At 42.1% G+C, this 24771-nt stretch overlaps 1 protein-coding gene across 5 annotated transcripts in view; it reads right to left on the reverse strand.

Annotated features, from left to right (window-relative positions):
• The window catches only part of AGBL1 (AGBL carboxypeptidase 1), a 1130253-nt gene that overhangs the window by 103102 nt on the left and 1002380 nt on the right, over positions 1–24771 (reverse strand). Inside the window, exon 23 of one of the 5 annotated variants that reach the window (XM_049905903.1) lies at positions 7328–7640. The exons of the other annotated variants lie outside the window; for them this stretch is intronic. Within the exon in view, the coding sequence (XP_049761860.1) occupies positions 7601–7640 (40 nt within the window). The 3' untranslated portion in view covers positions 7328–7600. Of the gene's footprint in view, positions 1–7327; positions 7641–24771 lie in introns of those variants that run through there. 5 annotated transcript variants of the gene reach the window in all.

Raw genomic sequence — 24771 nt, forward strand, 5'->3', positions numbered from 1 at the left:
ATGAACTTGGAGTCAGACAAACCCTTGGGAGTTTGAATCCCATCTCTAAATTACCAAGTGAGAAACTCTGGAATTTAGCTTCTCTGAGCCTCACTGCCTCACTGCTTTCATCTGTAAAACGGGAATCTTAACTATCATTCTTCTTGAGAGGATACAGAGAAGTAAATTCCATGGCAGAAAACTGGACATAGCTATTCCAGTGAATTTTTGTTCCCTTCCCCTCTCCATGGAGCCCGGTGGCATGGTGGTTAAGAGCTTGGCTGCTAACCAAAAGGTCAGCAGTTCAAATCCACCAGTCACTCCCTGGAAACTCTATGGGGCAATTCTACTCTGTCCTGTAGGGTCACTATGAGTCGGAATTGACTCAACGACAATGGGTTTTTGGTTGGGTTCCTCTCCATAGTGTTTGGAGACAAAGCATGAAAATACTTTTATCCTGGCAAGTTCATCATCTTCATCCTCAAAAATAAACCTATAAATGCAGCTTCCAAACACAGCCCCTAAAGCAAAAGCCATTAAGAAGTCTCCATCCTTTGCTGTTCTTCCAAGCCAGCCTGTACGGCAATTCGCAACTTTATGATGTGATAAATAGAATTTCTTTGTTTTGATTTTCCATTTGCATACTTATTGAGATATGACAATCTTAATTAGTTCTGCTTTTTTCTGTGTTGTTTGTTTTCTTGGTTGGGAAAAGACAGCTTTCTATAGTGCAAAATAATTCTGCATGCTAACGGGGTGAACAAAACCCAGCCTGTGGCATTCCTTGATGTTGATGCTGCTTAAAAAGCAGCTTTGTGGATTATTTTTTCACCCGTTTTCTCTTTAAATGCTCAGGTGATGCTCCAGACTTGGGTGGATGCCAGATCTCAAGAGGCAGCCACCTACTGAGAAGCAAGAGGAGAAGCCTTTTAAAATTCCAGACACTCGTACTCATCCAGCGTATTCTCCCCAGGTTACCTATCACCCACCTCCCTTTTGAAAAAGCTGAGCCCCACTGAATGCTTTTTTTTTCAAATGAAATGCAGCCCTGTCTGTTATCTTGTCTTTTGCAGTCAAGAAAAAGCAACTCTGAATTCCCAGGGTTGTTTAGTCCCAGGGGAGCATTTGAACTCAATACCCACACTGTACCCTTCCTTATTAACTCTCTATTTATTTTCTTCAGGAGCATCGTCGTGTGATGCTAAGCCCCACGTAAAAGGCACCAGCAGCCTATTAAACAACCCATAAACACCTAAAGACGTAACAATGACGTCCCCGATGAATAGCGCCCCATCATCACCTGGAGCAATTAGCATGGTTCCCTAATGTTTCATATTTGTCAGGTTCTTTACACCATCACAAAATCTCTCAATGAGTCAACACTTTTAAGAGAAGGACATAATTTATTATTTCCCTGTTTCATCAGTTAACTCCAAAAATGGAGCATTCTTTGGGTACAGAGAAAAGCATGAGGCACTGTTGGAAAAGGAAAAAACAATAATATTGCTACTTATGGACTGTATGCCCAGTGCTTGGCATTGGTCTTTATTTCACTTAAAATAAAACAAACGAATATATGGGGTAGATATTATCACTCCTATTTTATTTTATTTTTTTTTTATTTAACAGTTGAGGAGAGACCTTAGATGTTTAGGAAATTTTATCAATATCCCACAGCTACACATAGGAGTCTGTGTGGGGCAAATGGTTAAGTGCTAGACTACTAACCAAAAGGTTGGCAGTTCAAGCCCACCCAGAGGTGCCTTGGAAGGCCTGGCAATTTCTTTCAAAAAGTCACAGCCTTGAAATCCTATGGAGTGCAGTTCTACTCTGCCCATAGGGGGTCGCCAGGAGTTGGAACTAACTCTATGGCAACTAACTCCAACAACAGCAATAAAGCTACATGTGGCATAAAAGATGTGTGAAAATCAAATAAGACAAAAAAAAAAGGGGTCCTTTATTCTTCAGTTCAATCAACAAATATTTACGTATAAAGTTCACTTTACCAGAAGAAGAACTGGTTAAAGATGAAACTTTAATTCAGCCAAATTCAAAGTCATGGATTCTGTCCTGTGGTCTAGGGGTAAGGTGACATCTTTTTTTTTTTTTTTTTATCTTAATATGGCCTTTCCGGCCCTGGGTTTGTAATTCTCCCAAAATGATTGGTCGGGCTGCAATCTTGCAAAGGTTTTGTTGGTTTGCTGTTGGCATAAGCGGTTTGCAGGGATTGATTGGTTTGCTATCCACATAAGTGACTTGTAGGGATTGGTTAGTTTACTATCTGCATACGAGGCTTTCAAATCCAGCCAATAGGATTGGTCAGTTTACTGTCCGTCTAAGACATCAGTGGGTTTATGAAAGCCATGCCTTAAAATTGACAAGGAGTTTTATTTTATAAGTGGCCAATCTCTCAGGAATTTTGGGGGCTTCTTGATCAATGAAAGACAGGAGGGAAGTGCATCCTCTCGACGTGGAGCCCTGCGCTGAGAACTCCATAGAAGGGCTGTTATCCAGGTCAAGTATCGTAGCACTGAGCTGGTAAGGCTCATTGAGCTGATAACACTGAGACCAAGACAAATGGCAGCAAGCACAGCAGAGCCAAGTGGCAAAGAAATGGTGGTGGGCACTATGAGACAATCAGACAGTGGCAGTGGGTAAGCTGGCCCATGAAGGAGAGGTGGGGGCCTTTAGGAATGAGGTCGCAAACAGAGCTGGGTGCCCTGTAAAGGGGAAGCAGCTGCAGTCTGGGCCTGTGTAGGCGGACACCGGAGCAAAGCAAGTGGGAGCACAGGGGCTAAGCTGGCCTGTCTTTGGCAAAGGCCGATGCCCCAGCTGTGCTGAACTCTAATCTAAGGGGGCCAAGAGGAGGCTCACAGAGGCTTGGGCATACACCGTACAGGGGTTGCCCATAAAGTTTTGCCTTGAAAGCTATTCTAATGCTGGCCTAACTGTGGCTCTGGCCCAGGGCTGGCCTGAAGTTGCTGGTTGATAGCTGTACCAGTAAGCATAGGGGGCTAGACCAGGTCAAAAAAGGAGTGGGGAAAGCAGAAAGAAGGAATGAACACACCCATGCCGTACCTGACCTGATATGATGACTCACCTGCTGAGAGAGAGTGAGACAGACACCTGGTCCACAGTGTGCCAACCCAGTGACACAGAAATGTACATGGGTAAATTTGGAAGGGTGAACAGGTCCGCTTTTAGACGTAAGTGTGTTCCTCCCCTACAACACTAAGTGGGTACTCTTAGGGATACAGGCAACCTGTTCACCTCAAATCTGTTTTGTTGTTTACTGTTTACTTTCTGTAAGTAATCTGTTCTTGTTGTTTGCTTTCTATAAATAATAATACTGGCTTTTCAATTGCCAACATTGTTAAGTATCTTGTGTGTATGACCCAGTTGGATTGGATAGTAGAGTCTTCATCCCAGCAGTCTTATCACTGCTTGTAATTTTGAAGCAACTGTTGTGTGCTTATGCAAACAGTTCAAGGAGTCTAGTAAAGGTCCTATGCCACTCACACAAAAATCCACGGGAATAAGTGTCTTCTTTCTTCTTGAACAAGTGAACCTGTGATGGTGTGGGGGGATGTGGTCCAAACTCTTCATGAAAATAGAAAGATATAATAAGATGAAGAGAGTGGGAGAGAGTGGGTTAGCAAAACAGTGAGTGCAAAAGCAGGGGATGGGGGGTACGGGGAGAGAGAGTGTGAGGTATTTAGTGAAACTTGCTCAACTAATTCATCCACAAGTGTGTCTCCCTTAAGTTCCCATAAATTATTTGATAAATGCAATGATCTATGTGGCCTGAAGGAAAAGCTATATGAGATGCAGGTTCATTGTAGAAGGCAGTCAATAGATTAAAAATTGGCAATTGTATGAGCAAAGATCTTTCACTGGTCTACTGATGTTTCAGACACATACTTAGAATTATTTACCAAGTATGGTTGACGAAATCCCACTGAGCCAAACCCCATTAATTTTCTCAGTCCTTTTTAGAAATGCACACAGTGGTAAAATAGAGCTGGGCCTGTGGTGGGTGGCTGGCTCTACTCAGAACCTCAGGGACCAAGAGAAGTTAACGAATCCATGTAGGTAACCAAACTAAGGCTGTGATGGCCTGATCCCAATTGACTGGAGAAAGTGTTTGTGGGCAGGTCATTTTGTCACTTTAGACAATGGTATTGCTCAGGCTACCATTGGAATGGTCTCTAAAGGATGCCAACTCCCTTGCCCAGCTTTCACCATTCTCACCACGTTTTCTTGTTGAATGGCTCCAGATACATTCTACTGCATATCTGTGGGTCATGGATAACAAGCTACATCATAATCGGGTATTAAAAAAAAAAAAAAAAATTTTTTTTTTTTTAATACTCGGGTATAGCTAAGATATTTCACCATTGATACATCCCCTTGAGCAGGGGAACACCTGGCATACTATCAAGTTTCAACGGATCAAAAAGAGTGCTCTAGAGGGATATGGAACAATCAAAGAGTGGTTGTGTCTCACTCAATACACTGCTGTAAAAATCACTGTAATCTTTCTAAAACATGCAAAAACATATTTTCTCACTGTCTGAAAAAAAAAATAAAGAATCAGTGCACCTGAAAGAAGACTACATTTGCTGAAACCACTTAAATTTTTGTTTAATTTTTGGTTCAACTTTCTATGCCAAGTGGTATTGCCACTCCAGTTTTATATTTGAAGGACTTTTCTTTCTTATGTGCTTCAAAACCACAACGAAATAAACTTGGTTACTGGATATAAACTAAACAACGTAAGTATGAAATATGCAGTGGGAAAAGTTAGGAGTGATTTCTCAGTAAAAACAAAAAAAATGAACAAACTTTAAAAATGTGCACAAAGTTTTTGATTCTTTGAAAAGGTAAATAATTGCTTAATGCATTTATTTTGTTAATCATAATTTTAAAGATATCTCCTTAAGAGTGTCTCTGCACTTATTTGTGGACTCCGACTCACGGCAGTGCCATATGCGTCAGAGTAGAACTCCATGGGCTTTTCAATGGCTGATTTTTTAGAAGTAGTTTGCCAGGTCTTTCTTCTGTGGTACATCTGGGTGGACTTGAACTTCCAACTTTTCAGTTAGCATTCAAGGGCATTAACTGCACTCCTCAGAGATTCCTGTTAACCTTGTAAGTGCTTATCTATTATTAGTCTTGCACAATTTATTGCTCCCAGACAATGAACACAGGATGCCATTCTGTGCTTTCTTGCTTTTGAAAAGTGCCCTACAATCATTTTTTAATTCCTCCACAGTTTTCTCTTTCTGACATTATTTTATGTTCTAGTGAGCAGTTTTGACTCCTAACGGATCACAAAAGGCATGCAAATAATATAGGGCTGGAGGTGCAAAGAAAATGAATGCTAGTTTTAAAGCAGCTTAAGGCCATAAGCATGTTCAATGAAATAAAGGGGAAGGGAACAGATAGTAAATATTAGGAGACAATTAATGTCCCTGTAGAGGTCCCTGGGTAAATTTCCTTATACTGAGGCTTAGCGCCACCCCACTCTCTCTCATCTTGAAAGAAATTCCATTTTTGTACCTAGATCTTCTTTGGTTACCATCCTCTCCCCTCAAATTGTTGACACCTATGAACCTTTTTTTTTTTTTTATGAACCTTAAGTATACGTCTGGCTGATTTAAGTCAGACAGGTGACTTTAACAGTTGAGTAGGTGAGTGTTACAGAAGGAAGTGCTTGCTCCTTAAAACCGTGATTTATGTTCAAATGATGGAAAAGTTTAAAAGTAAGAATCAAGAAAGATCAATGTTGCATTGCTGTTGTGTGCGCTGAGTCAATTCTGACTCATAGCTACCCTGTAGGACAGAGTTGTTGTTGTAGTTAGGCGCCATCGACTTGGTTACGACTCACAGTGACCCTATAGGACAGAGTAGAATTGCCCCGTAGGATTTCAAAGGAGCAGCTGGTGGATTGGAACTGCCAACCTTTTGGTTAGCAGCCAAGCTCTTAACCACTACACCACCAGGGCTCCATAGGACAGAGGAGAATTGCCCAGTAGGGTTTCCTGAGTAGCCTTTATGGGTCATCAGGTCTTTTCTCCTGCACAGCAGCTGGGAATCCAACTGCCGACATTTAGGTTAGCAGCCAAGTGCTTAACCATTGCATCACCAAGCTGCTTAACAGATCAACAGATACATAAACAGGTACATATCATTATATATAGTATATCTTACTGCATATCTTTATATGTATATATCTTATTTCATTTGTTTTAATAAATGACTTCCACAAAGCAGAATCTTCATGAAAACATTTTAAAATATACTCAATGTCAATAACTTGAGCAAATATTTAAAGGAAAGATCTGCACTTTGCAAGCATTCAGCAAGCCTTGGTCACCTTACTCATGCCTTAACTTAATGAGGAGTTATTTTGGATCATGGTATTATATACCTAGGAAGAAGAAAATGCGTTCAAAATCTGACATCTACTTATATCTTCATCCAGGTTTTCGACTATATTTGTCTATGGCGGTAAAATGGTTATGACTCAACTACTAGCCAAAAGGTTGGCTGTTTGAATCCACCCAGGGTCACCTTGGGAACCAGGTCTGGGGATCTGCTTCTGAAAGGTCACAGCCTTGAAGACCTTCTGGAGCACAGTTTTACTCTGCACCCAGGAGGTCACCATGAGTCGGAATCAACTCGATGGCAACTAACAACAACAAAGTTAACTTGGCCTCCCATCTGTCCTTACATGTGCCTGGGGCTTTGCTCTTGCCCTGACTCGGCTCACGCTGACCCCACCTGGAATACTCTCCTCCTCTCCACTGCTAATTCATAGCTCCGGCATGTCTTCAGATCAAGCCCGAATGCCATCTCCTCCATAAACTTCCCTGATCATGCCAACTAGCAATAATAACTCATTTGATTTTAGTGCACTTACTCACTATGTTTTTTCCTGACAGGCCAAAGCCACGTTTCAGATTAGTTTGTAACACTCACAGTTCTTAGCCCTTGCCTTATACACAGAAATGGCTCAAGACAAATACTAATTAAAACCGATTGCCGTTGAGTCGATTCCAAATTCACAGCAACCCTATAGGACAGAGTAGAACTGTCCCATAGGGTTTCTAAGGAGCGGCTGGTGCATTGGAACTGCTGACCTTTAGATTGTCAGCTGAGCTCTTAATCACTGTGCCACCAGGGCTCCATATACTAATTCAAAAACCAAACCCACTGCCATCAAGTCTATTCCGACTCATAGCGACCCTATAGGGCAGAGTAGAACTGCACCATAGAGTTTCTAAGGAGCACCTGGTAGATTTGAACTGCTGACCTCTTGGTTAGCAGCTATTGCACTTAACCACTACGCCACCAGGGTTTCCATATACTAATTACAGATGGCAAAAGAACTCGATTTTTTAACTCAAGAAAAATATATCCTGTGCCCAGATTAGGGGTAAACCTGCATCTCTGCTGCTTTCTGCTGGCCACACACAGAAATTGAAGAGGGAGGGTGTTTAAGAGAATTCATACCTTAAATTCTGAAACTGTAGAAGTGATGGCGATAGAACGGGTCAGTTCTTTACAGGGTCATTTGGCAAAAGCTTCAAGTTCACTTGTGTTTTTACATGCGATTCTAATTTACTTGCCATAGGCAGATATTTGTACTGTTGGTTCTGGAAATGTAACAAGCACGAGAATAAGATGTTAACAGCGAAAATGAATAAGACAGGGAATGGATAAAGTCTGAAATTTGCAGAGCAGGGTAGAAGTTTGAGAGCCTATATGAGAAAAACAAAATCAGCAATGCTATTTAAAGATTCTATTTGGTTATCTTGGGAACTGTCTCCCAAATTCTATGTTTCTATCAGGATCTCAGGTTTCGGATAAAAGGGTTTAGTGTGGCTATTGTTAAAGACTAAAAGAATTCTTTACGCAGGCCTTTTTGTTATAAGAACAAAATCAAATCTCCTTGCCTACTGAAACACTCGGGAATTCCAAGGAGTTTACAGAGCAATGAATTTCGATCTCAGTTGTAGGAAGAAAACCAGATGTCTCTTGGTATCAGGGTAAGAGCCTGTTATGCCACTACTTCCCATTAAGTATGGGCAAAAACCATCATTGTGTGGATGTTTTATTCTGTTTTGGTTAAAAGTAACACATTTACTGCTATCTTTAAAAGACACAAGCAAACAAACAAAAAACCCACTGCCTTTGAGTCAACTCTGACGCATGGCGACCCATGCTTTACAGAGCGGAACTACTCTATCGTGTTTCCTTGGCTCTAATCTTTTACAAAAGATCACCAGGTCTTTCTCCTGTGGTGTCGCTGGGTGGGTCTGAACCACCAAACTTGAGGTTAGTTGCTGTGTGCACTTGAGTCAATTCTGACTCAGAGTGGCCCATGTGACATTGTAGAACTGCCCCATAGGGTTTTCTTGGCTGCAATCTTTATGGGAGCAAAACTGCCAGCCTTCGAATTAGCAGCTGAGCACTTAACTGTTGCACCACCAGGGATCCCAGGGACCTAACTGTCGTCTATAGGTTAGCACTTTCATCCCACCAGTTTTTTGTGATGATGATATTACCTGATAGTCAGTGTGGCCACTGATACATGTGCCATAAACATCATTGGAAGAAACAACTGGGTAAGTGGAACAATGCTTATTAAATGTTATATGATGTGGAGAGTGGTGCTCCCTTTGGCTGTTAAATAGTTATGCAATCAACATACGGCATATTAAGAGATGGGGAGTGTTTATAATAGATTTCCATGTTGTACAAAGAGACTGAAGATAATCCTCATCTTTTCACAAGGCCTGTGAGAGAAAGCTATCAGCACTTTCAGAGGGAGGTTAAAAAAACTAAGCCAAACCAAACCAGTGGCCATTGAGTTGATTCTGACTGACTCAGGGAGACCCTGTGTGCTGCAGAGTAGAACTGTGCTCCTTAGGGTTTTTAAGAAGATGACTTTTACAACTCATCAGACATGGAAGGGCCTGGACAACGGGTTGGAGAGAGATGCTGATGAAGAGTGAGCTACTTGTATCAGGTGGACACTTGAGACTGTGTTGGCATCTCCTGTCTGGAGGGGAGATAGGAGGGTAGAGAGGGTTAGAAACTGGCAAAACGGTCACGAAAGGAGAGACTGGAAGGAGGGAGCGGGCTGACTCATTAGGGGGAGAGTAAGTGGGAGTATGGAGTAAGGTGTATATAAGCTTATATGTGACAAACTGACTTGATTTGTAAACTTTCACTTAAAGCACAATAAAAACTATTAAAAAAAAAAAGAATACGACTTTTCAGAATCAGATCATCAGGACTTTCTTCCAAGGTGCCTCTGAGTAGGTCCAAGCCACTAACCCTTCCATCAGTAGTTGTCAAAATGGCTTGGGGGCAGTGTCTGACCTCCTCTCACTTCACAAGCGGGAAGGAGAATCAGGATCAACGGGGCAAGGCTGACTCACACGAGGTGGAGGCCAGACAAGCCTCCTCTCTCTGCCATCTTTACTGTTTCTGACACCAACGGCCCTCTCTACTTCTCTGCTGGGTTCGATAACCCATTGCAATGGCCCCACAGATCTCACAGACCATAATCACGATTATGGGGTTTATTAGGGAAGTAACAGTTACGATTCAGGCTCAGGAACACTCAGGATACAGTTTTTCCATCAAGATAGTCTCTTCCCAACCATTCTTGCAGGCACGCCTCTCTCTTGCCCTAGGCCTCTCCCCAAAGACATTCAGCTTTCTCTCTCCCTGGGCCGGGAAGCACATCATGCAGTCTCCTGCTGCCAGGTCATTCCTGCCACCACTTCTCACCAACTTCAAAGTTACAGCTTGCTCTCACTCTCAGCCTTCTGGTTCCAGGAGCTTCTCAGCACAGGAATCCGGGATTCAAAGGACACACTCTCTGCTCCTGGCTGTTCTTCCTTGGTGGTGGTAGAATCCTCCTCTCTGCTCTGGAATTGGCTCTCTTATAAGGCAAAACTGACCAATCCCCTTGGTGGGCCACAACTACCCTACCATACATTCCCACCCAGTCGCCTGGGTGGGAGTTAGAAGACCACGGCTAGAATGGCCACGCACAAAGGTAATCCATCACACCACAGTAGTTGGGTGCTTAACTGTTTGTACCACCCAGGGACTCAAGAGGGAGGTTACCCAAATCCAAATGTGCTCATTTTAATTTAGCCCCCATTCAATTCTAAGGTAATTTATGTAATAGGATATTAAAAGATAGAATCAATTTTACTATAAACATGACTGTTGACTTTAAGAAAACATTACTATTGGAGCAGTTAAGAAGATACAGCTGGAATTGAGTTGTGGGGGGAGGGGAGTTAGAATTTTAAGTGACTTTTTAAACTATCAGAAAATTAATTTGATAGAAAAATAGTCCTGAGGAGCCTAACATGACATGGCATGAGAAACCGTGAGTATCATTTCAAAATCAGGTCAGAAAAAGTTTGCCACAGGAGTTCAAAAATAAATAGCACTATAGGAGAGGGTGTGATAATTTTTTATAACATCATAATGAAATACATTATGCAATATATTGTAATAAAATTTAATATGCTATATAATATGTCAGAAACCCTGGTGGTTAAGAGCTATGCCTGCTAACCTAAAGGGTGGCAGTTTGAATCCACCAGGCGCACCTTGGAAACTCTATGGGGCAGTTCTACTCTGTCCTGTAGGGTCACTCTGAGTCAGAATTGACTCGACAGCAACAAGTTTGGTTTTACATATATATATATATCACAATAAAATATATAAAAGTTCTGTTTCTGATCTGTTATGTGTGTGTCTAGGCCATATAAATCCTAAGATCACTAAAATTCTTATAGTCATTAATTAATGTAATCCGTTCATTCATTCAACAAGCATTTATCAACTGTCTATGAATTTTCTTTTGATCACTTATCTATTCATTATTTAGGAAGGAAAGAAGGGAAAGAAAGAGAAAGGGAGAATGAGAGAGAAAGAAAGGAGGAAATAATGAAGGAAGAGAGGGAGGGAAGGAAGGAAAGAAGAAAGGAAGGAGGGAAGAAACAAAGGTAGGAAGGAAGGAAGGGAGGGAGGGAGGGAGGAAGGAAGGAAGGAATGAAGGAAGGAAGGGAAACTTCCCCTCCCCCGCCTACCAAGTGTGTGCTGGGGGCTGTAGCTGGGGAAGGTGGAGGAAGAAGCTGGGAGTGGAGTTGGGAGCGGACCTGTTCAGAGATCAATTATAGTATTTTTCTGTGAGTGCCTAGCAGAGGAACAAACAGCGTGCCTTGGGAGCCCAGCGGATGGAACAAGGAACTCTGTCGGAAGGAGGCAGGGAAAGTTTCACCACGGGGGAAACATGTGAGCTTTTATCCAGGTGAAGAAGTGAGGAAAGGACACCCCTGATGGAAGATAACACGTACAAAGCCCTAATGTCGTGAGACCATGCAGTGGGGGGTGGGGAACAGAATGGAATAGAAACAGGGGTTTTTAGTCAAGGAAAGGAAATCAGACTTAATTTTATAGGTCATTTTATTTTGTATTTAAAAAGAAGATGCTGGCACAGGCTATCTCTATCCTATTAGCATTAGACTTAATTATTTAAAATTTAATCTTGGTAGAGATTAAATGTTTAATTTCAATAACATAATTAATTGGAGTAATTTATTAAATAATAATGATATCTATTAATGAGAGTATAATTGTATTATTTAAAAACTTAGTGCAATACCAATATTTTTTCATCAAATGAAGCAAAAGCAAAAAAAAAAAAAAAACCAACCAAACAAACAAATTAACTGCAAGCAACTCAACGACTTGACTCTAAATTCTTTTTGGAATACTGATCCCCGGCAGTAATCACTCAAATTTAGAAAATCTCTTTAAAATTTCTCCATACAAACTTATGGATGTGTAAGAAAAAATCTGGTAATATTTTCACATGGAGTAGATTAAAAAAAAAAACAGAGGGAAGCAACCCTACTGGGTCGCTGTAAAGAAAATAAGGTCTTGCCCCTTTTCTGGGACTTAAGATTCGGAAAGAATGCCTCCAGAGAATTGCCATTTAACTGCAGGGCAACACAAATGACCAAGGGATACCTGTTCCTAACAAGGTTGGCCTTGCGTTGAAGAGTAACGGTGCTCATTTTCATGGGGCACTCAGAGACACCTTGGAAGAAAGTCCTGGCAATCTACTTCTGAAAGATCACAGCCATAGAAACTCCTAGGGAACAGAGTTCTACTGTGACACCGTGGGCTCACCATGAGCCAGACTCAATTCAGTAGTAATGGGTTTGGTTTTCTGGTTTTTAACACTTTATGTACACTATTCATTTAATTTTCAGAAAAGCATAATGAGTTAAACAGTATTATTATGCCTCATTTTTAGGAGAAAACTGAAGCTTAGAATTTCAGGTGATTTATCTAAGTCCATTCAGCTAATAATTAATAGCCTCAGAATGGCCACTGAGGTTTTGCTGACAATTCTATCCTGAGAGCAATTGTGTATATGACATTAGAAAGGGCACAATTTAATTGATAATACAAGGAGACATTAAATGGATACATGGGTATATCTCACTATTTAATAACAAACAAAAAATACTTCAAAAAATATCATGGAATGCCAGCAAAGAGTTATAAGTTAAATAGCAATTTCAGGTTGAACTGAATTAAACTGCCATTTGTATGTAAAGGGTTGAATTTTGGCAATTTCATATGTTTCAGCTTAACACAATTGTTCTTAGCGGCCATCGAGTTGACCCCAAATCATGGCGGCCCCAACACAGCAGCATTGGACCGTTGTGATCCACAGAGTTTTCACTGGGGGGTTTTCAGAAATAGATAGCCAGGCCTTTCTTCCTAGTTCATTTTAGTCTGGAGGCACCACTGAAACCTGTGCAGCATCATAGCAACATGCAAGCCTTCACTGACAGACGGGTGGTGGCTTTGCAGGAGGTGTGCTGGCCGGGAATGGAAGCTGGGTCTCCCGCAGGGAAGGTGAGAATCCTAACAATGAACCACTGCTGCCCCTAATACAATTAGATCTTTCTATTAAGAGGCAGCCTTGGCAAGGTATGTAGAATGGACTGAAGAAAATGGAAAAAGGAGACAAGTTAGAATGTTCTATCAGTGATACTGGCAAGGAAAAAAAAATCTTTCATGAAAGTAGTGACTACGAGTAAAAGGTTGAGTAGGTTTGTGAATAATTTCCAAACTAAAATAACAGATAACCAAGTAGACATGAGGGATGAGAAAGTGGGTGTAACCCTGGAGGACACTGAGATTTCCAGTACAAGAAACTCAGAGCATTATGCAAAGTGAAATTTCTCTCAACCTAAAGAGTAAAACAAAATCTGTAATTTTGCAATTTCTTCATATTTCTGTACAGTCTATTCTGTCTTACGTATTTACTTCCATATGAACTCAAGAGATACATTTCTGCTTTAAAGGCGAACCAAAATCCATTACCGTAGAGTGGATTCTGACTCATAGTGAGCCTATAGGACAGAGTAGAACTGCTCCATAGAGTTTCCAAGGAGCGCCTGGTGGATTCGAACTGCTGACCTTTTGCATAGCAGCTGTAGCTCTTAACCACTACACTACCAGGGTTTTCTAAAGCCAAACAAGCAAAGAAAACAGACTCCTAAAGTTGCAAGATAGCATTTAGCACTTGTGGTGAGGAAGGAGGTGAGATGAGAGCTGCCTGCCCACATGTATGGTGTGAAATTTCCCCACCTGGCAGATGTTTTATCAGCACCTGCCAGGAGCCAGGCTGACAGCTGGTGCTGAGTGAAGAACGCACCATCAACTGCATGGACAACGACAGTAAGGCCGATGCGAGCTGTTATTGGGATTTAGGAGCAGAGGCTGGAGGAGGGCATTAAGGGGTGTCTGGAGGCTCAGTGGTTAAGAGCTTGGCTGCTAAGCAAAAGGTCAGCAGTTTGAACCCACCAGCCACTTCATAGGAGAAAGATGTGGAAGTCCGTCTCAGTAAAGATTAAGCCAAAACAAAACAAAAGAAAACCAATTGCCCTCGAGTTGATTCCGACTCATAGCATAGGAATCAACTGGATGGCAATGGGTTTCAGTAAAGATTACAACCTTGGAAACTCTATGGGGCAGTTCTATTATGTCCTGTAGGGTTGCTACCAGTCGGAATTGCCTAGATGGGAATGCATTTTTTTTTTTTAATTTTATCTTTATATGATCTAATGTGTGTTGATGCCCTCCTACACACACCTACACACTCACACGCAAGCACTCACACCTACACCCATACCCACACATGCACACACACAAGTATGCACATGCCTACGTACATGTAAGCACATCCATGTCCACCTACACACATGTAAACATCACATGCACACACACGTGCACAGCGTATCTACAGCCCCACATGCACACATGCCTGTGTGTACACATTCACTGCCATACACACATATACATCAGTGCCCACAGATATACACATGGCCACACCCACTCCCCAGGACAATCCGATGGGGACCTTTTACCTCCTCTTTGAAAGTCAAAGAAATGTTTTCCCTCTTTCAGTCATCCATGGCCCTCGTGACACATAAGAATTTTCCCTAAATATCTCTATCTTATGTCTCCATGCTTGGAACGTTTGTAAGTTTTCTTCCCTGGTTCTCCTTTTATCCTGATAATTATATTAACAGTTCGCAATAACACTTCAGATGAGTGGAAGCTCCAGGTTGAAGAGTTTTCAAGTGTGAGGAGGGTATGAGTTGTGTAAATAAGCTAATTTCCTACTGTATTAGTGATAGAATTTTAAAGTCTGCCTTCCAAATTCATTAGGTCATGGAAACCATTTATTAGTACATAAAGCTGAGATCCAGGAAGGTCTGTGTTTCCATTGTCTGTTGTTGGTGAAAGGAAAAGAGGAGAAAAAATTAAGCTCTGCTTTTGAGTTGCTTCTCTGACAGGGCCTCTCTCTGAAGGATGCTTTTGTGGTTCCCGACTTAACACAGCTTGACTAGACCCAGGACCAGGAGAAACAGGTTGCTTTTCTTTCTTTTCTAAAATCCTCCTGCATCTGCTGTTTGCTTTCCCTGGCCTGGACCCCAGGTGAACTGAAGAGTCCCCATACGGTGGAATGACAAGACAGAGCTGCAGGGATGCCCTGGTCACTTCCCCCAAAGTGGCAAAAGACGATGTGGCTGCCACCCAGAGGCCTGGCGCTGCGCCTGTTTCCACCTCTGACAAACCCTGAAAACTCTCAGCTCAGCCAAATAAAGAGCAGCTTTCTGATAGTCCCTGCCAGGGCCAAGCCTTGCCTTCTCAGAAAACAGTTTTCTGGGACATAAAGCCAAAGGAAAGGTGTAATTTATTGTGAAGATGGCACATTAATTAGTTTTCAGGAGTTCTCGGGTAATTACAACCTGTAACATTTGTAATTGATTTGGCCAGATTAAGAACGGATGCCTGGTGCATCAGTGAAATTAGCAAGAGGCCCAGGAGGAGTGGGAGGAGGAAATGTCTTATCTAGAGAGAGGAGGAGCAAGCTGGACTTGGGCCAAGCCCCAGATGACACCTTCTCTGGAGCCAAAATTACAGTAGTCATCCAAGGCTGCACACTCAGCAGGCAAGTTCCTTCCCCCTCAAAAAGAACATACGGGGCAGCCAAATGTCTCCTGAGTGGCCCTTGAACAGTTACAGGTGCTTCTGCCTTGAGGCTTGTGAAGTTGGACACTTACGTCAGTTCATTCTGATACTGGTCAGGCCAACAGGCATAACTGAAAATCAATCATTTTGCAAAATAGGAGGATGAAGCCCTCTCCTGGAAGGGATGAGGGCCAGAGATGGAATAAATGGGATGAGAGAATAGAAAGGAAGTGGCTTCCTACCAGACATGGTCTTGGCCAAGGGCCTCTGTTCCGACCCATGAGGATGGCCTCCTGCCCTCTGGGGCCCTTACTGCTTCAGTCATACCTTTTTATCTTACAAGAGATAAAAGGAGAGAAAATCAGAGAGTGAGGGACCTCCTACCATCAAGAAAGAAGAGCCTGGAGTGGATTATGTCCTTTGGACCCGGGGTCTCTGCACTGAGAACCTCCTAGACCCAAGGGAAGATTGATGTCAAGACACACGGAGATCTCCAAGGAAATCTGGGCCTGCAGATGTTGAAAGAAGGCAAGGACCTTCTCCCAGAGCCAGAAGAGAGAGAAAGCCTTCCCCTAGAGCTGGCACTCTGAATTGGGACATCTAGCCTCCTAAAATGGAGAGAATAAATTTGTTTGTTAAAGCCATCCAGTTGTGTTATTTCTGTTACAGCAGCACCTCTGGGCATGGGTTAACCTATCTCAAGCAGGAGTGCTGCTGGGACTTGCAGCATTCCCTCTCAGAGGGTGGTCCTCTAATGCTGAGTGTTGCAAAGACAGAGGTGACAAGGTGCTCCTGAAAGATAGTTGCTGTGGATGTTGTGGGTAGAACACCAGGTGTAGAGATTCAGGAAAAGAATGAGTAAGCTCTCCCAATTTAATGGGTTTATTAACTGATATTTATGGATCACTTACTGTGTATAAGAGGGCAGTGGTAGTCCACTGATAAGATTCTCACCTTCCATGCAGGAGACCCAGGTTCAATTACAGGCCGATATAGCTCATGTGCGGCCACCACTTGTCTGTCAGTGTAGGCTTGCAGTGTTGCTATGATGCTGAACAGCTTTCAGCAGGTCTTCTGGACTAAGATGGGCTAGCAAGAAAGGCCTGGCAATCTACTTTCAAAAATCATCCAGTGAAAACCCTACGGATCTCTATGGTCCTATCCACAACTGATCATGGGGATGGCGCAGGATTGGGCAGCATTTGTCCCCTTGTTCATGGCATTGCCATTAGTTGGAGGCGAGCTCAATGGCAGCTAACAACACATTCATTTGTTTATGAATTGTCTACGGCTGCTTTCGTGTTACATCTGCATAGTTGAATTGTTGCAATGGAGACTGTAATGGCCTGCGAAGCTGAAAATATTTACTGAGTCTTAGAGGAAAAGTGTGCCAAACCCTGCTCTAGAAGAAAGCCCTGATCACAAAGTCATACTCTCTGCACAAGAGCACACGTTCCCTTTCTCCCCAGGCTCTCAGGACAAGGACCTGCATCTGTGGACAGCATCACTGCGCTACTGCTGATTCAAGCTCCTGGGGGCCGTCTTCCGTCCAGGACAGGGGCGATTTCCAGTGGTCTGTGTTTTGTCTCAGCACGAACACGTGTTTGAGCTTGCCCTGATGGGGACGGCTCCGTTTTAAAAGATAGATGTGTGCTATTAGAATAGCCACTATTTTTAGCTTTGACCTTGGGGAGAAAAAGGAGTGTGAGAAGAAAGAAGCATGTTGGTAAATACACTGCCTGTTACTAAGGAAGGTGGTATCCTGGGATAAAATTGTTTAAATAATCCAAAATGTGTCCAGAGGGGAGTTGCTAACACATGGAGTATTAAGTGGCCCTTGGATCGCTTTGCCCGGGTATATTTCTAGCTGACAGTTATAACATGTAGAGAAACGCTTACCGTCTTCAGGGTACAGCACCTAAGGCTGCGCAGTGAGGCTGACAAACTCCTAACCTAACTTGGGGATGCCCAGACTCCTGAGTTTTTCTCCTATGGGTTGGGCTCATTTCTTATAACTTTCTAGTCACCCCTCTCCCAACGGTGGCAGGAAGGAGAGTTCCTAAGTACCTTTTGGCAAGGACTGTCCTCATCGGTCACTGATTTTATGCCCCATCTCCAATAATGTTGTTAGCTATAGTTGAGTTGGCCCCTGACTCATGGCGACCCCATGTGTAACTGAATGAAATGCTGCCGGGTCCTGCACCAGCCACGCGATTGGTTGAGGATCAAATCACCATGATCCACAGGGTTTTCATTGGCTGGTTTTTGGAAGTAGATTGCCAGGCCTTTTTTCTTCAGCTGGCTTACCCTGGAAGTTCCACTAAAACCTGTTCGGCATCATAGCAACACACAAGACTCCTTCAGGGGATGGGTGGTGGCTGAACACGAGGTACATTCGCCAGGAATCAAACCTGGGTCTCCTGTATGGAAGGCAAAAAAAAAAAAAAAATCCTCCCCACCCCAAGAATGCTAGTCTCCCAGAATAAAATAAAATAAAAAAAGTCTCCCAGAATAGCTCTACCTAATTTCCTACAGAATAAATGGCTATCTGCCCAATCTCTTCTTCATGAAAGAGCCTGCTGGCCAAGCTTGGTGACATACTTTTTAGCAATCTCTTTAGTTAAGTATAAACATCCATTTCCTTTTGTTCTCTCTGCTTTGAAAATGATACACAGCTGGGTACTTGCTACCCTCTTCCCATCCAGGCCAGGGGTTTGTGATTCAGGTTTTCTTAGCTAGCCACTGTAGAGTGAACAGCCTAGATGACAAAGAATAAAAAGGAAGGTGAACGTTTGGTGAGCACTGGAGGGAAGGAGGACAGATTGGTTATGGAATTTGTACACATTTGAACGTGCAGAATTTGGGATTTGATAACTGTCCCATCCACCCTACCTTTTCTGAATCTAGGAAGATTTCTTGAAGTCCAATGAGCAAGAGTAGTGGGTAGAACTATTTCCTGAATGCTCCTTCCTAGACCAGGAATGGGAAATTAATATTAATAATAAATTAATAAATTATTCCAAGGAATGCGTGTTGGATTCAAACTGCCTACATTTTGGTTAGCAGCTGTAGCTCTTAACTACTATGCCACCAGGGTTTCCAAATTAATATTAATAATAAATTAATAAAGATTTTACCATTATTGTTATGGTAAACATATATGGAGACATTCTCTGTGCCGGGCATTAACTTGCGTAGGTAACACGATCCACTCATTTAAACCTTTCAACAACCCTAGAGGTAAGTGTTATGCATGGGAGTGAAGGATTGATTGAGCAGACAGAGGAAAGTTGAGTCTCATTTAGAGGTATGGTCTTAGTCTTGGTCCTCCAGCCTAGATTTCCCTGATCTCCACCATGTTCCTAACTGTAACCTTCTTAGGAGTCCCTTTTCTAACCTCTGCCTTAATTCCAGCCTTTGACTACAGCAGTCCGAAAGTTGGCAGAAAGCCTGGGTTCAATACCCTATGTGATTGTTAATTTCTTTCCCATAGAAAACAAATCTATATGTCAGTGCTGTGCTAACGTTGCATCTTGAGCATCATGGTGGTAGCTTTAGGCCAGTAAACATTAATAAAACAAACTGACTTGAACAGCTGCAAGTCAGACACTAAAGAGAAGCCATGAGGCTCAGTGCTCATCCCAACTCATTCCCTCCTCACCTATGGAATCATCCATATATTTTTTAACACTAATTAAATTCTGGCAAAGAACATGCTGCGTGTCTGAAGGAAACTGGCACATTTATCAAAAACAGACTGTGATTTGGCTTTGGACTTGCCCCATTTAGCAGGCATGTTTGTAAGATCTAGTATTTATGGTAGCAGCGGCACAGTCCAAGGAAGTGAGTGTCCTGAGAGGTCGTTAGGAGGCCTAAGGTTGATTTCATGCTTTAATTGCCAGTAAAAGACCCTTAGTGTCTAGGCTGAAAAGAAATTTCTATTAATAATTATTTACTTATTTAAATCATTTATTTGTTATAAACCCAGTCATTAACAAAAGCCCAAGAAAGGGCAAGGTAGTGCATGTATGTGTGTGTGAGCACGTGCACACACGTGTGGGTGTGAACATCTCTTCTAAACCCACAGTCCTAGTTATGACCTCTGTGTTTTCTGAACTGCACATTGGTAAAAGTTAGCTTTGTCACTTGTCAGATATGGACACTTAGGGAGTGACGAACGAAGTCACAGTGTTGGAGGTCATACTTGGGAGATCCTCTAAAGTGGTATTTTTAGGTTGTTGGGTGGTTACCAATTAGTGCATCATAAACGTCCTGTTGTTAAAGGTAATAGGATGAATAGATTAGAAGCTAGCATGTATTATTACCATTAGTAAAAGTAGGAATTGTTGCATATAGTTCTTTCTTCCATCAAATGTGTAAATCTATGTATACTGGGTCGCTGCATAAAATGTGCTCCATAATGTGAGTTGCATCAGATAACAACAACAACAACAAAAAGCTTGAAAATTCTGTTCTAAAGGTTAATTCAAGGTCAGTGATGGTGAGATGGATTTCCCCATTTCTTCTCCCGTGGTTTCTCCTACATACAGGGGCTTTCTGACCCCAGATCATGTGGCACTCAACTGCCAGCTGATATTTCTCAGCTCTTGTAACTGAAGCCCCGCGCACCCACTCTGATATTTGCATGGAGAGATTTTCTCAAGCTAGGAGTAAGCACAGATTGAGCCAGGCTCTGGAAGAAGAAACTAACATTAATTTAGTGCTTATTATGCGTTGGTTACTTGGCCATGGGCATTCATACATATAAATGCCTCAATAGTCCTAAGGCAGGTATTTTTACTGCAGTTTGAACACGAGGAAATTAAAGTTGAGAAACAGAGGGCCATGATTTCTCTAAAAGCCCTTACTACCAAAATTTTATTTTTCTTTTATTTAAGTAGCTCCTGGAACTGTCAGCATGCCCTCTTGATAAGATTGGCAAATACTGGCAAAATTAAGGCTCTCCATACCCAGTGCCGTCGAGTCGATTCCGACTCATAGCGATCCTATAGGACTCCACAGGCATTTTAAATTATGTTATTGGAAATAAGGCATGCAAGTATATGTTCGCTGCTGCTAGCTGCTGTTGAGTCGGCCCCTGACTCCTAGCCACCCCATGCACAAAGGGATGGGACCTCCATGATCCAGAGGGTTTTCATTGGCTGACTTTCGGAAGTAGATCACAAGGCCTTTCTTTCTAGTCCATCTTAGTCTGGAAGCTCTGCTGAAAACTGTGCATCATAGCAACATACAAGCCTTCACAGATAGCCAGGAATCGAACCTGGGTCTCCACAAGGTGAGAATTCTACCACGGAACCACCATTGCCTTCTGTAGGCACGTAAGACCTCACAGTTAGAGCACTTCCATTGTCTTGTCTGACTTCCTTCATCATACCTGTCAGATGAGTGGGGGTAGTATTGTCCTCATTGTTAGAGATAAGAATACTAGGAGGCCAAATGATTCACACACTTCATAGACAATAGAGCCAAGTCTCGAACCACAGGTCTTTCTTCCAAGTCCACTGTTCTTCCTATTATAACTACTACTGTTATTTATTTTTTTTTTTGTTATTACAGTGTGATGACCCTTGTGTCCGGAGCTGCATACTGTAGTTTATATTATGCCAGAGGCAAAAAGTTAATTAACACTACAAAAAGAGGAAGGAAAACTGGACATTATTAAGACTGTGGAGTGGAGGTTTTTCAGACACCTTTTATACGCTTAGAACAAAAGTGGATTCTTAAAAATTTTATTCACATTATTAATATCTCATGGCACTCAATGGTAACTCACCAGACTACTAACTCCTTTATATAATACTAAGAATTTTGTTCGGGCATCAACTTATCTGGCTCAGCAGGAAAGCAGGAAAGCCCAACATACCTTTGCTCCCGCGCTGCATTTGCCAACTTCTCAGGATGAAAAACCAAAAGATAAGGGTTTTCTCTGTCATTTTAAACAGGGAAAATTAATTGCTCCTGCAGAGATGAAAACTTTACCTTTGAAAAGAAACCATTGAAAAATGCTTTTTCTTCTGTCCCCACCTGTGGAGACCTAGGGCTTGGCAGCAAATTGGAGCTTACAAAGTGTATTCACAAAGACAAATGCCAGATCCCCCTCTAATTAGGAAGTGGCTTGACTGGTAGGCACTGTGACAAAAGGCTGACCATAGAGGGGGAGATGAGATACATACGGTGTGTAATATTTGCATGCTGGAGGAGGAAGATCTTCACTTTGACCTTGTGTAGGTAACTAGGTCTGCCGATTGAGCTACTCGGTGAGCAGTGAGGATTATATAAACGGGACTGCTGATCACATGGTTATGGAATCTGTACCTGGCACAGAAAGACCTTCCATGTATTTCTCTATTTTGTCTTCAATAATAGTAGACAGAAAACCCTGGTGGCATAGTGGTTAAGTGCTACGGCTACTAACCTTAAAGGTCGGCAGTTCAAATCTGCCAGGCGCTCCTTGGAAATCCTATGAGGCAGTTCTACCCTGTCCCATAGGGTCACTATGAGTCAGAATCAACTCGACAGCAACAGGTTTTCTGCATTTTTTTGATAGTAAACAGGCTTGCAATACCCTTAACAGCAGAACCCAATACATTAATGCACGAACAAGGAAAACATGGCCTGGTATTTAATGTTGACCTAAGATTCAGGACTTGGGGCTTCGATTTTGAATTCTCCAATGGAGCAGTTTTAGCCAGATCGGTCCATCAGTTTTGTGTCTCAGTTTGCTCCCTTTGAAAAAAGAAATGGAAACGCTAGCCTCTTTGATTTAAAAACAAATCTATTAAGGAGAGAAATGCAAGGAGACTTTTTGGGATTTCAGAAGACCTCTTTGTGATTCAAGCAAGCCACTCTTCTGAGATGGCAATCTAATTATTGCAGTTGTCTTGATAAAGCGCCTGTGTGTGCACTGGCATGCATGAAAGCTTCGGAATCTGCTCTGCATATGAGTTCTAGATATGCTTCTGTTGATTGATATGACTTTGAGAAATTCATTTCAACATCACTTAAACCATTTTCTCATCTGAACGAGGAAATGGGATACGAATATCTGTTTTTCCTCTCCCAGAGGGTGGTTGGAAGTACCAAATACAAAAATATGTAGCAAAAGTACTTTATAAACTACAACTGTATCTTAAAGCAAAATGTATCATGTGGCAACCGTTCAAATAGATGGTTTGACCAATCATCTTTTCCATCTGAGGAATGATGTAGAAAGACAAAGTACAGGTTCTGGATTCCAAAGGTAACCTATTGAGTCTCTCTGTCAGACTAGGCAAATCCATATTTTAGATATTCTCTTGAACTAAAAACTTTCTTTGGAAACTTCCAGTGTTGTTTCTGCAGCTAACTGACCAAATTGGAAGATCAGATCCAATATCATCCTTGATGAAATAGTAATCTCAGTACATCTGGGGTATTCCCTGCACTACCGAGGGCACCAGCATGCTAGTTTATCCCAGAAGGAATCAAGGCCATGATTATGCTGCATTCTTTTCTCTCACGGTTTCTCCCACTTGCTTATTCAACAGAAGTTTTTTTTTTTTCTCGCTCCTCCTTGTATTCTTGCCTTTCTTGCTTTCCAATGTCCATTAGAAATATGTCTGAAATAAATCCCAAGGCTCCCAGGCATATTTCTGCTCACGTAAGCAAGTGTTCAGCCTCTATCCCCACGTTGTCACATAAGCATTGTTTAAATGCCAAAGAAAAAGAGGTATTTTTATTGGGTTTTGTCTTCTTTTTTGGCAAATACGCTTTACTTTCTTCTTACCACTCTAGATTCTCCTTTAAACGCCTTTTCTGAGGCAGAAGGAAGTAATGGAAAGGCTTAAATCCTGGCTCCACCACACTTGCTATTTGACCTTCAACTTGTAACTTAAATTCTATAAGCCTTGGTTTTCTTCCTTGTAAACTGGGGATGAAAAATAAGACAGAGCAAGAGTATTTCACTTCGTCCATAGAAAGCACTGGATCAGAGTGGCTATAAAGTGGTTCCCTTTCCTTCCCTTTTTTCATTTGACTGTCTTAAGACCATTTAACCAGAAAGGTCATGTTGCTCAATTATAAAACTGAATCTCTTATTAATCAAGGTCCTCTGTGTGTTAGAAGAGGGGGGTCTCAAAAGCACTATAGTCTGACTAAGGGTAGGAAAATGCGGTACAAGGAAGAGGAGAGATGCTCCTTTCTTGCTGTTATTTCAAAGAGGAACCTGTGGGCAGTGGGGTAGACTGATTTCCAGGTCTGTTTGATACAAGCCAAGGCAGGTAGCCAAAAAAAATTTAAAAAAAACCCGTTGTCATCTGGTTGATTCCAACTCATAGCGACCCTATAGGACCCACAGGGTTTCCAAGGAGCAGCTAGTGGATTCAAACTGCTGATCTCTTGGTTAGTAGTCGAGCTCTTAACCACTGCACCACCAGAGCTCCAATGAGTAGCCAGACATTGTCAAGTCACAAAATGATGCTTGTCTCTCCTTTATGAGCTCCCTGGGAAAGCAAAGAATCAATTTAATATAACTAGAATTAGGAAGGATCTCAAGAAATGATCAAGCTTAGACTGACCAACAGAGATAATGTACACAACAAGCTAAGCCTAGCACACTGTAATACTTGCCAGCCTTTGTAATAATTGGGTAGTAAAGGTTGTTCTTATTAATTTTTTTTATTGTTGTTATTATTATTGTTATAATTTAGGAAGTATCTGTATGGAATCAAATCAAGGCAAGGTTTGGTAGCACCTTCTTTTCTGTTTCTAGACCCTACCCGTGTAATAGGCCCACAGAGTATAAATAGACATTCTATGGAGTGCACTTCCCATGATTTTTGGACAATGCCCTGGTTCTTTTCCAGAAAGTCAAACACTATGCCATAAAGCATCTCATTTAAATTTACCACATCTTAGACTAAAGTGTCTACTGATTCATTTCTAAGTAAGGAAACTGAAACTCAGAAAATGGCCATAACTGCTAATCCAGGGGCATTCAAGGGCCCTGGGGCAGAGAAGAGGGGAGACCTGGTACTGGGAGTCTCTGTGATGAGCAGGGGTGGTGGCACCACCCATGGATTCAGGGATCGTCATCACACTGACCACTGGTGACGCATGGTGGGTGTCTTTTGGATAGTTGTGCTCTGATCCCCTACCCTACTCCACTTTTTCTCTTGGCACAGCTCTGTGTCT

Source organism: Elephas maximus, chromosome 13 (genome assembly GCF_024166365.1).
Source record: "Elephas maximus indicus isolate mEleMax1 chromosome 13, mEleMax1 primary haplotype, whole genome shotgun sequence".
NCBI lineage: Eukaryota > Metazoa > Chordata > Mammalia > Proboscidea > Elephantidae > Elephas > Elephas maximus.